The sequence below is a fragment of the Capra hircus genome, assembly GCF_001704415.2.
Source record: "Capra hircus breed San Clemente chromosome X unlocalized genomic scaffold, ASM170441v1, whole genome shotgun sequence".
NCBI lineage: Eukaryota > Metazoa > Chordata > Mammalia > Artiodactyla > Bovidae > Capra > Capra hircus.
The window spans coordinates 50,299,916-50,316,683 of NW_017189516.1; the positions used below are offsets into that span (position 1 = coordinate 50,299,916).

A 16,768-nucleotide genomic window follows, 5' to 3' on the forward strand; every position below is an offset into this window, starting at 1 on the left:
ATTGTCATCTTCACACAATCCACACAAGGACAGTGTACACATTTGAGCAGCCTTAGTCTAAATAATTGATTCTCAGACTGCACATTGGAAGGACGCAGGGACCTTTAAAAGGCACTGATTTCTCAGTTTCAACCCCCATCCCCAGGATTTATAGTTTAATTGGTGTGGGGTATTAGCCCCAAGTGATTCTAAATGTGCAGCCAGCTTAAAGAAACACGGCTCTAAGAGTTTGCTTTGCACTCTGGACCAAATGGAGCCCCACATGAGGTTGCAACCAGGTTTTACAGTTTATAAGCCAGGTGGCAAGTTGGTCTTCTTTAAACATTTGAAGTTCTTACACAGGAGGCAGACAGAGCAGGACTCACTGGTGACTTCTGCCACCAGCTTGGATGTCAGAGGGCACCTCTAAGCTGGTCCCTAGCAGGAGAGCTGTGTGCAATGGTGGTGCCTCCATGTTCCCCAGGGCCCCTCTGGCATGGTGGAGCGGACTAAAGCCTGACATGGGGGGCCAGGCCAGTCTCCCTCCTCAGACACACTCTGGGGCCTTAGCCTCCCTCCAGGCGTGTGAGCCGCTGCCAGGGAGTTTCACCGGAAGATGATGCTGAGTCACGTGACAGATGTATTGTATACTTAATCAAGATGCTTTCCTGGGCTCACGATCCCTTGAGGTCTCTGGGACCACCCCCATGGAATCACAATAATGACGACACCCACCAGCAGCAGTTCAGCAGTTGCGTTGCTCTTTACACTTCAGACATCTTCTCCTGTGTATCAAGGAACTGAGACCCAGAATCTTTATCACTGGAGGGCCACTGAAGTATCTGATGGCCCCAATTCACTGTCTTCCTCCTCTCTCTGAGATGCCTTGGTTCATGAGATAGATACAGTGAGGAACGTAGGTTGGAGTGCAGCACACCTAAGGCTCTGTTCATTCCTTAAAAGGAAACATGTCATTTGTATTTTGCCAGGAAAAATATATTTTACTCTGATATCTGCCTGGGGATGAGGCATACAGAAACCGTTTTGAGGACTTAAATCATAAAAGAGTGAACATCCTATGTCAGAAATATAATTCTGTCCATGTTCTTTGATTCATGATAAGGGTCAAGGTCTACTTTCCTCTGCTTGCATGTGAATAGATCTTATTTCTAGTCATTGTTCTGGAAACTTTCATCTATAATACATGCAGATCTTTTACTCTTTCCCACTGCAAACTTCCACCTCATTTAAAGACCATCCCTTTACCTGCACATACTGCCCTTTCTTCATCCTTATTGAAATCTCAAAATTCACTAGGGTAGACGTCGTCTTAGGTTATACCTGTGGTATAATTATTAATAGTGTCCTAGGTTTGGAAATAAATTATATGGTCACTGTAAAAGCTTCCAGTATTTTCTCTCCTTAGTGGTCAGCTACTGCCTCATCGTTCTGCCTTCATCCACCTCCTGCCATCCTCCTGGGGGACATTTAAAACTCCACCCTGATGATGTTCTGGCCTCATAAGTCATTGATTGTCCATTCTGCCCCCATCACTCATGAGTGCCATCTTGCCTCACCCCTCACATCACTCTTCGGTCGAGGCTGGTTGGCGCTTCCTGGGAGGCAAGCATTGCCTTCATTCTAAGGGCCAATTCTCGAATGTTCTCTTCCATGACCCCAGCTTCCTGCTTTCCCTTTCCCCTTCTTTCACCCTTGGTGATCCCGCCCTTGGCCTTTCTCATGACCTTGATTCTTGCCCTTTTCCTCTCCTTCGAGGCGAGGATGAGGCTTCTCCCGGTCCCCCTTGTCGTCGCTAATCCAGCCTAGCACTGCTGCCTGTCTCTCAGTGCAATCGTGATTCGCCGTGCCCGCCTCTTTCACTTGGCTCTGAGCTTGGGAGCCCCATAAGGTCACGATGACGTTCTTTCCCCCCTGAATTCCTCTCCTGTCCTGCATGTTTTAGGTCCTAATTAAATAAATTGAATTCGCTGCTGTTTCACACTTCTGGAAATAGAGCCCTCAGACAAATAATTCTCTCTTCATCTCTGCCACCAAAAGCCTCATTCTTCTGTCTGGTTTGTTGAAGAGGACTTATTTTCACTTCTCAGTTTGCTGTCAGAATTTTTCCTGTTTCCCTTAAATTAGCTTCTATTGCTAGGGGGAAAAAAGTCTCAGTTCTCTAAATCTCGCTCCCACTGCAGGCATCTTGACCCTGTGGCTATTTTCTGTCCTGCTGCAGATGCCCTTTTCATTTTTCTCAGTATTCTAAGTCATGATGTCAGTTTTCTTTTTTCAGTGTACTTATCCATGAACCTTGTGTTTGTTCTTATACCGGTCAGAATGATTAGACACACTGTGTTCCACCTTCATGCTTCCCCTCTCACACCTTGAATTGCACAGCGATTAGCACTATTCATGGTTTCCTTAAAAAGCAGAACCCAGATGAGCCATCCGAGCTATTCATCACTGATGGGAGGTATCATAAATATACTGTCATATGCACTGTTTTTCCCTGTAGGCGTACATAAGTTCTGAAGTTATTCTGAATATGCTTTTGCTTATTAAAATGTTCTTTATTGTTTTTCTGGCATGCAAAACCGAAAGCTTCATTACAGTGGTTCTTCGGTTACTGATTGCATAAGACTAATGGGAAGCTTGGATTTGCACCATTTAGAAAGTTTTAAAAAGCCTTCAAAAGAAAGACAGCACTAAACAATATTTGAGTGCCTTTTACAGACCTAAGTCTGTATCAGATGATCTGAAATGAACGTGGAGAAAAATTCAGCCCTCATATAAGCAAACCCTTCACACATGAAAAGATCTAAGATTATTGGAAAAGCTGTTAATGATTCTTTTCTCTTTGGTACCAGAGCTCGTGGTTGATACAGTTATCAAAAAAAGGACCTTGTATGTTATGTGAGTGCTAGTGTGCATGTGTGTGTTTCACACACATCTCTAAGCTCCCGGGAGTTAGGGATCATGTTCTTTTGCATGTTTAATGTTTGGTGCCTACAGAATGAACTGACATATATTTTATATGTAATAGTTGTTTGTTAAATGGAATATCATGAAATGCAAATTAACACAGCTCTGAGTGTTAGAGAAAAGACAAAAGCTTTCATTATAGTCACTTTCCTACTGGTGAGTTTCAAGTTGGGTTTTGAAGATGACAAGAACTTGCCCAGAAAAAACAAGAGGAAAAAATATATATGCCAAGCATTTCCTCAGAAACAGAGGCTCTGGATTTAAAGACTTAATTTTTAAGGATTAGGAGTAAAGAATTTCCACCCCTACTCCTTCATGAGTTTTCCTGATACTGTTGAGGACATAATGGTTTCTCAGAGATGGAGGAAACTCACAACCCATCAAATTCTGCTTCCACAACCCCTGTTCATGAGTCCATTATTTCGGACTGATGCTAGATTGCTCAGGGAGTGATGGGCAGGACCAAAACACTTAGCTCAGCATCACATTGTCATTTTCCACGAAAGATAAGCATTCTTTCAGATTTAAGTTTTTTGAACCTTGTTTTATTCTGAGTAAATCTGCACTTGATGCTTCAAGAGTCTTTGTCTAAGGATGTTGCTTGGGACTAGAATTTATGGGGTGATGTAGGACCCACTTCCCAAACCTATGTTCTCTTCTAAAGAGTCGGTCTAGCCCTGTAACAGTTACCCCTGTGGGAAGAGACAATGGTGAGCATTTACTTCTCACCTGAGGTGGACTCTGCCGTAACTTACATAGAATCCTCACAGCTTGGGGCAGATAGAGACTATCTTGTCCTGCAGTAATCCTAGTCTTGGACTGAGGGAGATCACAGAACTCGGGGTTAGAAAGAGCCTTCATTGATTCCAGAAATCCTTATTATATGTGGCATTGGTCTGGGGGTATGATGGTGAAAAATTCAGCTGTGTTTCTCTCTTTGCTGGACTGGATGCTCTAGCAAGGCACACATGAGTCACATAAGCCAGGGCCTCCCAGGGCTCAGTGCCAGGCCTGAGGCCAGCTGCACATCTGCTGCTTGAGCCTGCCTGAGCCCTCCTCCAGCCCCACCAGTATCGTGAAGGACCACGAGTGTGTCTCTGTGAGCCCTGAGCAGGAATTCCTTTCTCAAGCATTTATTTTAAAAGCATTTTTCTGGGGGAAAGCCTTTGCCCATTTGGGTTTTTAGCTGGAAGCTGTCGATCACAGTCTGAGAATTGTCAATGACATGTGCTGACAGTGGTGCATATGTTGTACATACACAGGGAAGGATTAAATGCCCAAGTGAGGAGGTTGACAACAGGCCGGTAGGTCTTGGATTGGGGTGGGAGAGGTGGAATTGGACCCAGAGAACAAATATGAGATTTATTATTGAACTAGAGAAGATCAAACTCCCCACCCCATGACCCCCACTGAGGATGGGGAAACCTGCAGGTGGTTCTCTGGCATGAGGCTGAGTGCCTGGAAGCGCCATGGGGCCATTAGGCTCGGGATGGGAGCTTGTGAAGGCTACGCTGAGCTCTGTCCCCAAGACTTGGCACAGAGTAGGCACTCAAACGTTCGACAAGTGTATGAACATAATAGGATTTGTTCCAAGGGAAGCAGGTTTGATCTGGGAGAATGAATAGATTTCTTCTTTCATTTAGTGAGCAAACACTAACCTCTGGAGGGTGGGGAGAAGAGCTTTTCGTGATGACGACTGTGCCCCCTCAACACGGGGAGGAAAAGGTGCATTAATGAGCTTGCACAGAGTGGGATTTTTCTCCCACTTGGCTGACTGTCACCCAGCCCTTCTTAATTTCAACAAGCTTTGTGACAGGCTAATCAAAGAGAACATTTGTGTGTGTGATGTTTTCTAACCCACATTTGCAGTAAATGAAATAATTTCATTATGTTAAAATGAAGAAAATATATTTTCTCCTATCTTTAAGAGAGGGAAAAAGATGTTATTGCTCTCAGTCAGTTCACTCACTCAGTCATGCCCAACTCTCTACAACCCTATGGACTGCAGCTCATCAAGCCTCCTGTCCATCGCCAACTCCCAGAATTTACTCAAACCCATGTCCATTGAGTTGGTGATGCCATCCAACCATCTTATCTTCTGTCATCCCTTTCTCCTCCCACCTTCAGTCTTTCCCAGCATCAGGGTCTTTTCCACTGAGTCAGCTCTTCACATCAGGTGGCCAAAGTATTGCAGTTTCAGCTTCAGCATCAGTCCTTCCAATGAATATTCAGGACTGATCTCCTTTAGGATGGACTGGTTGGATCTCCTTGCAGTCCAAGGGACTCTCAAGAGTCTTCTCCAACACCACAGTTCAAAAGCATCAGTTCCTTGGTGCTCGGCTTTCTTTATGGTCCAACTCTCACACTCATACATGACCACTGGAAAAGCCATAGCTTTGACTAGATGGACCTTTGTTGGTAAAGCAATGTCTCTGCTTTTTAATATGCTATCTAGGTTGGTCATAACTTTTCTTCCGAGGAGCAAGCATCTTTTAATTTCATGGCTGCAGTCACCATCTGCAGGGCCTCTAAAAGCCGCACTGGGTTTCGAGTCCCAGCTGGCAGCTCTCAGACACCGGAGCTTTTGTCCTCCCATCCAACTTTGGCGTTTGTACTATTGAGTCTTAGGAACCATTGATGGCTGCCTCAAGGAAAGCACTTCCATCTCTCTAAAAGGGGTGTCAGAGCTCTCCGTGAGGTGCTTGCCCCCTTTCTCACTCTGCTCTCCTGTTTCCTAGGACTGCATCGACGTGGGCTGGTGGGAAGGAGAACTGAACGGCAGACGAGGAGTGTTTCCTGACAACTTCGTCAAGTTGCTGCCACCTGACTTTGAGAAGGAGGGAAACGTAAGTCTCTGCTGCTCGGCTCTCAGCACACCGCCTGCTGTCAGAGTTGCGGCCTCCATGATGGGCTGGGGGCGCGGGGTGAGGACATCTGTTGCTGAAGAGCCCCGGCATTTTAGTCTGATGGACCGGCTGCCCCATACCTAGTGTGTGTGAACAGGTCTGTTACCTTCCACAGACCCCAGTTTCCTCATCAGAGAGCCTTCTTCTAGGGTCGTTGTGTGACTAGACAAGATGATGTGTGCAAAGCACTTGGTTTGGTACCTGGAGCGTTTCAGCAACCAAATAAATGACAGAAACCCTTGGGGGCTCCATTGGTAAGTGGATGGCCTGTATCCTGCATGGTGTGTCCTTGGGTGGTGACATGACTAATGTGGAAGTGGCTGAAGCCGAGGATGCAGGATGAGGCTTACTGATCTTCCCAACTCTGTATCTGTGTACACATATTTGGCCAGGTGTACACATGTGTGGGCTCCTTAGTGGCTCAGTAGTAAAGAACCCACCTGCCAATGCAGGGGGCATGGGTTCGATCCCTGGGTTGGGAAGGTGCCTTGGAGTAGGAAATGGCAATCAGCTCCAGTATTCTTGCCTGGGAAATTCCATGGACAGAAGAGCCTGGTGGGCTACAGTTCATGGGGTCGCAAAGAGTCGGACATAACTTAGCAACTAAACAACAACAAATACACACGCATGCCCATTGTGTGTGTGTGTGTGTGTGTATCCCTCTGATATGTACTTTCTCTTTCTTTGTGAGAACCCATTTTTACAATGCTGTGGTTTAAATGAGCCAGTCCATCTTTGTTTGCCTCGTGGCAAGCATGTTGTTTCTCGAATGACACTCTAACAGGAAATGTTGAAAAGTTAGAAGCACTTTACATTCTAAGAGGAATGTAAAGAGGAATTCCACAGTGATTTGGTCTATTTGGCCTTTTCCAAGCTGTTCTTCAGCTCAGAGCTCTTGGCTCAGGCTTTCTCCTGCCTTCTGCCCACTTTTTCGGGCCTGTGTTCTCTTCATGCCCATGGGGGCTCTATTACTGGACCATAAACTTTGACCCATCACATTCCCATGGAATTGAGGTTCGGGGAAGGTAGCTACAATACTAGTGGGTTGATTACCAAGGATACTAAACAGCATTGGTGGTGTATACACTGCTTAGATGGATGGATATGATTGTTCAAGGAGCCAGATGGTGTTTGTACCCACCAAGATTATGGCCTGTAGATTGGTTTGAACAAACGGCTACACCTTTTAGGCTTTTTCATGGCTGTCTTTCTTGTTTAGCTGAAGGATGCTTGGTTCCACATCTGTATTCTGTCTGGGAATTAAGTTTGAGGTTCAGAGAATTCTGCTTCCCAGTGTCTTCTAGATCCTTGAGACACTGCTGGTCTGGGGACCACACTTTGTTAGCCTTACCTGGAGCTTGTTAAAAATGGTTGAACCTCACCCTAGACCTGTGCATCAGAACCCATGTTTTATTAAGATCCTCAGGTGGTCTGTTTCCACATTACGATTTGGGAAGCTCTGGTGCAGATGCGGGTGTCTGTCTAAGTGATGACAACCCACCTTCTAGTTTCGAACCGTATTTTAGGAGGAGAATAAATTCATAGAACAGAGAAGGGCTCGCCATTCAGTAGACGTCTTCCACCAAGCAAAATCATTTGAGCCATTTTTATTGATAATGGTTGTAGTGGTGGGTTATCGGCTAACAGAATTCATCCCTGAGGAAGAAAAAGACACTAGCCCTTGGCAGTATCTGTATAGTAAATGTTTAAAACTGTAAGACACAGGAAGGAGGTTTGGCAGACATTTGTAGAACGTGGTTGTGACTCTAGCCTGCAGCATTGAATAGACTGGAACTTGAACCCTGGCCCTGTCACTTAATTGTTCTGTTCAAGATCAACTCATTGACTGTTTCCTCAATATCTCTGGATTCTGCATCTATGGATTCAATCAACCTTGGGTTGAAAATACTAAACAATAAATTTCAGGAAGTTCCTAAAGGTAAAGCTTAAATGTCTTGAATTTGCTGTGTAGTGACAATTATACACATAGCATTTACAACCATTTATATAACGTTGACTTTGTATTAGATATTATAAGTAATCTAGAGATAACTTAAAGTATAGGGGAGGATGTGCATAGGTTATATACAAATACTTTCCCATTTTATATGAGGGACTTGGACATCTGTGGATTTTTGCTCTCTGCAGGGTTCCTGGAACCAATCTCCCATGAATACTGAGTGACAACTGTTTCTCATCTATTAAATTGCAGGAATAATCATACCGACCTTGTTAAATTGTTGAGAAGATTAACCAAAATGACACATATGAATTCCTTAGCACAGCACCTGGTCCTTTGCGAATGCCCCATACATATTAACTATTCCAGTCTGTGTAATTACTATTAGCACAAGTGTGAGAAGACTCCAGCTAAAACTGTGCAACAGTGGTAGAAATCTGACCCCAGTTCATCACATCAGCACAGAGTTAGCTTGGTGTCTTGGTGAGCTTCCCTGGGGATCCCAATGCATCTAAGAACTTTGATGAATAGCCTTTAAAAAGAAATCTAGTGCTTTATGTATGTGTAGAGACAAGCGAGTACAGGATGGCATAATCTTCATGTCTTTTTGCATATTTGATGGGCATCTGCTGCCTGGCAGTGATGTTTTATGTTTATTCATTCATCTTCTCTGTATCTGTTGGGTTCCTTCCTTGGACAGGCTGCCATACTGGTTGATGGAAGTGAAGAAGACTCACATGGCCGCTGTCCTTGTGAGCTTAGAGTTGGGTAGCAGGGGACCACCCAGACTACCTGTTTGAGCCTGATAAAGGGTGTTCACATCCAAAGCACTTGGATGCCAAGGCTTCCATGTTGACACCTCTCTCTCTGGCTAAAGGATCTTAGCAAGCTCGCCATCCTACCAGACTTTTGACACATTCTTGATTCTGACTGAGGTAGTATGGTTTTGAATGCTGAGGTAAAATCTGGATAAATAGTTTAACAAATGGACAAAGCCTGTGGTTGCCTACCTTGTGGCACCCTGCCTTCTAGTCCCCAGTCATATTTTATGGGGCAATAAATTCGCTCAAGTGAGAGTCCATGGCATACTTTTCTAGAAGCGCTGCTCTGTTACATAAAGTATTGCAGGAGGACTCCTGCTGAGAGAGTGAAGCTGTCAGTGATGAGTGGACTCGGCTTGCTCACTGAGGCATGCATGCTCTTGGGGGCCCATGGGCATCTTTCCCACCCCAGACAGGCAGCCACCATCTCTCTGATAGGTCTTTTACCTTTGTTCCTAAGAAGCAGAAAACTCAATTTTAGGGAAACAATAGTTATACCTGTCAGACAAAGTAATAGCCACAGCTGAGAAGTGATTGTATAATGTGACATTTAACTTTTAGAAGATTCAAAGTATTACATCCTTTTCATCCCCTCTGACCTATAAAACCTACCAACCAGCTTTGCACTGGTTGTTACACCAGCCTTTATTACTGCACCCAGAGTGTTGGTGAGTTGGTGACAGCGTGACTGGAGACAGGGCTGTCGTGTGCAGAGTTGACTGTGTAAAGATGATTAGAATCATTAACACGAATGCACGATGTGAATGACAGAACCTGCAACATGATTCTGCCATCGGATTCAGCAGATGTCATCTTGTCTTGCCAGTGGCTGGGGTTGCAGTCACTCACCCAGAAAAGAGGACGATGTGCGATGATTAGGGTAGACAGCCGCACACAGCATTTATTCAATGGCAGACCTCTTGAATCAGTAGGCATCAGCAACGCCTTCTGACAAGGCTGGCGTATTTTCTTCTGGGGTGTGGATTCAGTGGTTACTCCTGGGCCTTTTGGAACTCCTGGAAGTCTTTCTTTCAGAGGGTTCTCTTGCACCGGGCTTGCAAAGACTCTGGGGCTTTTCCCTAAGACATTTCTGAGAGCACCAGTCAATCTCCGGGTGCATATTTTGGAGCAATTATATAAGCCGTTTATAAGAGAACCTAGATTCAGTGGCTGCCTGTTTATTTTGAGCCTCAACAGGAAAATTGAATATCAGAATGGAAAGATTAAATGTTCTGAGAGCTCTGATGAAGGGTCGTGCATGCTCTGTTGTCAGGACTGAGGGAAAGCAGGGAACTTAGACTCCCTGAACTGCAGAAACATCTTCATCATTAAAAATAACAACAACAATAATAATAAAGATAGAACAGGTATCCTGAAAGGTAATGTTTCTGAAAGATAGTGTTTTAAGAAAGTCTCGGGATCCAGTTCTTCTAAGAGAAAATGTTCTGATCACCAGACAATGGTACTGTACTTGTCTGCATGGATTTGGGGGCTCATGAGCTTGTGCCATGTCGAGAATTAGGATGTTGCTGAGAGGCCCAGAGGCATTGCCCTAGTGGAGGGTCTGCCTCTCGGCCTCAGGGACACAGAACCCTACCCTTAAAGAGCTTGAAGGGTACCTGTGACTGTGATGCAAACTTACATTGGCAAACTCACAGAGACTTACTCAGGGAGCAGACTGGCAGCTTACTAATCATGACGAGAACTGAAATATCAGCCCATCTGGAGCACGTGGGTCTGCCTGCCCTGGGCATTTGCTCCCTGTGGGCCTGATTCCTTAAAATCCAGATTCTGTGGGAAACCACATTTGTTTGGTACTTTCCAGGAGAGCACAGAATAAAAAGAAAAGGAGCTAGTTACTTTCACAAAGGGTCTTAGAGTTGTAGCTTGAGGTCCCTCAGGCACCAGGGGGCAGGATGAGCCAAGGGAACTGGGTGTTAAGTTCAGTTCAGCAAAGCCTAGATAATGCTGGCGAGAGTCCCACACTTGTGGCCCCCGCAGGCCTCCATTTTTCTCTGTTTTCATGGCTGATTGGATACTTCCCATCCATCATCCATCTTTGGACACACAGTGGTACAATCAAGTGGGTTTCCCACCTTCTCCATTACAATTGAGTGCCAACCTTAGGATGGTTTGGTGGGAGTTTTGTAGGTTTCAAAGTTTTATAGGAAAGGATCTCTCTTGCTTGATTCCCATGATGGATCATCTCTCTAGGTGACTTTGGTGGTTTAACTTGGACCACATTCTCTTTACCAAGTTCTCAGGAGGCCCCTTACCTTAGCCCCTGTCATCTGATAATCTAGTTTACAACACTATCTTCAGCCAGAATTTTCTTTATTCCTAGTCATGAGCTTCATCCTTTTGAGAACCACTATCCTTTCTAATTTCTGAAGTTGCCTAATGAATTCTTTCTTTCTTTTTAGTCTTCCAAAAAGAAATATGTGCTTATTAATAAGCAGCATGATGAATAAAACTTGCCTTTGACATTATTTGTCTGTACCTTTGATTTTCTGGGTAATTTTACCTGCAGAGAAGGGGATCATTGAGGTGTTGATGTTGCCCCAGTGATAATGATGGCCTAATGACAAAACCCCAGCTGAGTTTCTCTGACATGGCCTGGGTGGCACCCTTCTTCCTTCTCTGTTGGTGCTTGCAGCTTTTGTTCTCCCAGCTGAGCAGCTCATTCAGTATACTCTTGCCTGAAGGGATTCTTTCTCATCATGCCATCTGGACTATAATCTCTTTGAAGGCAGACCCCATGTCCCAAGCTTCACCTTCACAGGGTCTAACAGTATGTGTCTTAGTCAGGTCAGGCTGCTATAACAGATACCATAGACTAGGTGGTTTATAAACAACAGAAATTCCTTTCTCACAGTTCTGGAGGCTAGGAAGTCCAAGATTTGGCATCTGTTGAGGGCTCCCTTGCTGGTTCATCGATAACTGTCTTCTTGCTGTGTCCTCGTGTGGTGAAAGGGGTGAGGGAGCTTTCTGGGGTCTGCTTTTTAAGGGCAGTAATCTCATTCATGAGAGCTCCACCCTCATGACTAATCTCTTCCCAAAGGCCACATCTCCAAATACCACCACACTGGGGGGTAGGTTTCAGCAGAAGAATTTTGCGTTCATTCACTGGGCAAATATTCAGTCCTTAGGAGCATGGTTAATATACATTTGGCACTAAGGAATGCCTTGTCTTTTGGTCACTTGGTGACAAGTTGTACCTTCCCTTTCTTCTGCCCCATCCTCCTCCTAGCTGCTCTCCATGATAGTATGAGAGAGGAGGAAGAGTAGAGGGAGGGGCAGGGAAAGCCAGGTCCTTTGTCAGATTACTCTTTTCCATACAAAGCGGGGTCCAGATCCACCATGCAGTTGTGAGGTCTGCCCATGGAATCAAAGCATCACTTTCCAGGTGGGATAGATAGAGTGAGGAGGCAAGCCAAGGGGTTGAATTGAGAGCACCTTAAGGAGAAACCGAACACCAAAGCCTGGGTGACTACCCAGCAGGCTGACAATCTGGATGAGCCCAGCCAAGAGGCAGACTGTGGATATAGGCCACCGGCCCAGAGGCCAAGAAGAGGAAACTCGAGAGAGACTCTCCAGAGAGCAGGTTTTGTGGTAGCTCTCGGGGATCTCCTGTGGGGGGAACTCTGTAGGGTACAGAGGGGCAGAGCCCCAGATGCACTCTTCAAAAGTGTTGTCAATCCACCAGGGACAGGAGAAGAAAGGGCAGAGTGAAGGCTTCTATGTGTTTCTAGAGCCATGAGGGATACACTTATCAGGAGCTGTGTATTTGTGTCCCCTATCCAGCCTTACATGCAGACACCTCCAGAAAACTTAGCCAGGGGCCTGGAGGAGGGCTTCCTTCAGTCTCAAAGTCAGGCTGAAATTGGCTTCCACAACCTTACCATCTCCTGCTGACAAAGGGCCCTGAAGGGCACCCAGCCATCAGGAGTCCACTCCTCTGGTTACTTTCAACAAGTTGTGTGTGTGGGGCCAGAACTCTGAAGACAAAATGGCTTGCAAAGCATAGTGACAAATCACAGTTCTTGCCCAGGAGGATGGTTGGGACTGGCCAGACTTGCCACACAGAGGCAGAATCAATGATGAAATCCTTCAGCAGGAAGCAAAACTTGGCTTCCTGCTGTCTTCACTCCAGAACACCCAAATCTGTTTCCTTTCTGGTCATAATAGGAAGAAATGAAATCTGGTTCATATACCCTTTGAAGGATGGTGTTTGCTTCTGTGTCCAAGCTACACAGGCACACACACACATGGGCCTGTATGGCCTGCACATATGAAGACCAGGAAAGGCGTTCTTCTCTCCTGGAAATTAAAAGATGTTGGCTCATTGACTTTCTGAGGAATATTTTCACGTTGGTTCTTTTTTTAATGAATTGCCACAGTCTGGACAACGAGAGATGTATTTTAGCTCCTGTTAACATGGCTGTTAACCTGGCCCCTCTGGGCCTGAGTTTCCTCAGCTTAAAGGAGACCTTCAGATCACTCAGAGCTCTGACATCCTCTGTTCTTAGCACCAACCTGCCAGTTGAGCAGGATGACACCACCTGGGCTTGGAGCTGGAGTGTTTTATTTTCACTATGGAGGAAAGAGAATAAATAGAACAAGTGCCTCTAAAAAACTCATGACTTAAAATACTTGACTGAGTTGAAAGGCTGTTTCTGTCTGTGCACCTACAGGAGCTAGTTAATGCTGGTAAACACAATAGAGAAAGCGTTGACCTACTGCTTATCCTGGAAAATCAATTATGTCTTTTTATTTGAGAATCATGAACTCTTGTGATGAATTTTCTACTACCACCAATCTACCCACTCTGCCTTCTCAGTTCTCACTGCCCTGTCTTCCTGTGGCATTCAAAGAAAACATCATTGTCAGCTCATATGAATACTTTAGTCATCATTTGGGGGGGGGAGTCTAGAGCTACAGGGAACCCTGGCTTTGTTTAGAATTAGCTTCAGAGACATCTCTTTTGAAAAAAATGTGGCATCATTTCTCATGGAAGAAAGCAGGAAGGCTAAGTTTGATGGAATCAGGGAGTGAAGTCAATCAAAGGAGAAAAAAACAGGACAACTTGTAAACCTCCTCTGCTCCCAAGCAAAACAGGCACCTGGCCAGCGTCAATCAGGCTTGGTGGATACAAGACAGACAGCTCGCCAACTGCTCCTTCCTTTCCAAACTGCCCCACCTGCCTCCGCAGCTGCCAGGGTTCCTGATACCACCTTATACCCCTGTCTCCTTCCTCTGCCCTCTGAGCAGGCACTTGGCATGACTGCTCTCCACACACTGTCAGGGAGCACAGTCCTTCCTGTCCCCTCTCTTGGTGTTCCTCTGCCCTGCCCTGTCACATTTCATGTGTCTGTTCCATGCCAAATCTGACACAACACTAAGGGTTTCTTTTTCGTTTGCACAGTAATCTTGGAAAATATGATGACTTGTAATTGTCTTTTTTTATCTGAGGCCCTGTGGTTTGAGGCCAGGTCGCTGGGGGAACGGCCTCAGCAAGAGGAGGCTCATGCGAAATTGGTTTGAAAAATGTTCCAACAACTGAGAGTGAGGAAGCCGTTCAGGGGGTGGGCATGGTTGGGGCTGGGCTGGGAAGAATTGGGCCAGAGGGTGTTGGCAGTTTCGTGCATAAGAAATGACTCTGATCTGGAGGTAAAGGAAGGTTAATTGGCAGGGTTTCAACGATAAGTTCATTCGGTAAACACATATCTGTCCCCAGTCTCATTTCTACAAAGACAGAGAGAGAAGGAGAAGGGAAAGGAGCCAGGGTAGAGAACTGGAGGGGGCTGGCAACAGGGGAGAGAGCAGTAAGCCCTGGGAATGGAACACATTGGACTGGTGGAGGGCCTGCCCCCATGCAGAGGAGACCTTGCAGCATCCTTCTTTCTTTATTTTTATAATGAAGTTTGGATGCATGTAGACAGTACAGAAAAATGCTAAGGAAGCACACATATGCACTCATAATCCTACAAGAGATCAGCATTATACATTTCTGTCTTTCCAGTCTTTTTCACATTCTGAATGCATTGTAACATAGTTGAGCTCATACTCTAGCTGCAATTCGATACCCCTTTTTCCCTCCTTAATGTTAACATACCACAGTTCCTTGTGCTTTTCTAAACTCTGTCTGGTTTATGGCCGTGAGATGGTTTGTCTGTGGATGCCCTCTGGCAGCAGGGCCACTGCACAGGGGTTAAGATCATGCCTACAGGGCAGATAGCCCTGGCCTAGAGTCTTGGCCCCCTGTCCCGTTTACTAGCCTGGTGACTTTGGGAAATGACTTTATCTCTTGCAGCCTCAATTATATCATCTGAAAAATGGGCATAATAATATCACTCCTTACAGAGTTGTCATGAGGCTTGGATGAGATGGTGCTTACTGATTCTCTCCATTTGTGAAACCACCTCCTCCTAAGAGGGAAGTAATAATATTATCTCCATTTTACAGATGAGAGCTTTCATCTAGGTGAGGTCACTTGCCCAGGGTCCACGGGTAAAAATGGAAAGAGCCAAGCTGTGTAATGACGGCCACATTCTGAAGCCCTGCCTCTTGCCCACCATGTTATACTCTTACTCAGGGTCACTTGGCCAAGTCACCCCACTCAGAGCAGAGCTGAAATTTCATATCCAGAGCCTGCATGCTGTGATGCTCCCTGAGATAGTTCTTTGTGGGTCTCGTATTCTGTAGGTTTTACTGAAAGCCATCTCTTCCTGTGCCTTGGTACTGCATCAGGAACCAGGAGGCACAGGCGGGTTGGGCGCTTTGGCTGGTCACAGCAGTGCTTTTTCAGCATGCGGAAGAGTCTGTGGAGCTTTTTTAAAATCACAAGTATATGATAGCCAGAGAGGGTCAGGAGAAGTATCAGCAGCAACACGGATCATATGCTCAAACCTTCCCCAAGTCCATCTTTCCTTAATGATGTTTTTTCAAAAACTGTTCGTTTACTTCTTTATTTGGCTGGTCCGCGTTTTGGTTGTGGCATGCAGAATCATTTTAGTTGTCACATGTGGGATCTAGTTCCCTGACCAGAGAGCAAACCCAGGCCCCCTGCGTTGGGAGCACGGAGTCTTAGCCACTGGACCACCAAGGAAGTCTCCCTTAATGATGTTGATAATGAGATGGTTCTCTCCTTGCCTTCGGCTCCCTTCTCCCCTGTCCAAGAATGGTGTCCAAGAATTCTGCCCTGGCTGGACTCTCAGCCCCAGGACATTTGCCAAGTCCAGCCCGACTGCCTCCCTCCTATAGCCAGTCCTGGGTGAGCCAGGAGATGCCATTGATTGCATTGCTGCTCATCCCCCTCTAGAATGATATGATGTGAGAGAAAAATAAATAGCAGCTGATAGGCAAAGAAACTCCGTTCCAGTGTCCAGGGTATGTATGGTCTGTGGGGGACCCTCGCAGCCTTGAGGTGAAAAGGGGCAAAAGGCTTAGAACCCTGCCCAGCCACAGGGGGCCCTCAGCCTGCATTTTGTTGCAGGTCCCACAGCCAGAGCCCGTCTAATTTAGAGCCATTCCCAGTGACTCTTTCTGAATCGCTTGGTTATTCAGCAGATTAAATCTTAATTGCAAATGCGGTTTCAGCGTAGGAGTACCATTGTGCTTGCTGGTTTCAGGCCATTTTTGCTGAGCCGTGCTTTTCCAGAAGGCTGTTACAAATTTAGAAAGGGGGAAATGGTATTTCATTTGTCCATCAGAGCTTTGTTTTGCAGACTGGATTTATTTTAGTGTTTGTTTAAAGGTGCCAAAACCTGACATCCCTGGAGAGAGAATTGCTCAGTTTTTTGGAGAGCTTCTCTGGACTGTCCAAGCTACATCTAGCAAACACTGTCTGTGGTCCTTATGTGAGAGGCCGGGCTTGCCAACAATCTCATGTGGTATCATTTTCATTAATTTTTCAGAGACCCAAGAAGCCACCTCCTCCCTCGGCTCCCGTGATCAAGCAAGGGGCAGGTAATGTACCTCTCGCTTCTGTCAACACACTATCTTTCTGTTTGTGTATGTTTACAGCATCCTGGGTAGAGCTCAAGAGCTTTAGATTCAAAGGCCACAGATGACCAAATTGGGAAGTAACGATTTGGTCTTGACAGGCAGGTTTTAAA

General features: G+C 45.7%; 1 protein-coding gene across 1 annotated transcript in view; it reads left to right on the plus strand.

Annotated features, from left to right (window-relative positions):
* The window catches only part of SH3KBP1 (SH3 domain containing kinase binding protein 1), a 237,624-nt gene that overhangs the window by 175,895 nt on the left and 44,961 nt on the right, over positions 1–16,768 (plus strand). Inside the window, 2 exon segments of the mRNA XM_018043705.1 lie at positions 5,703–5,810; positions 16,568–16,619. Of these exon segments, the coding sequence (XP_017899194.1) occupies positions 5,703–5,810; positions 16,568–16,619 (160 nt within the window).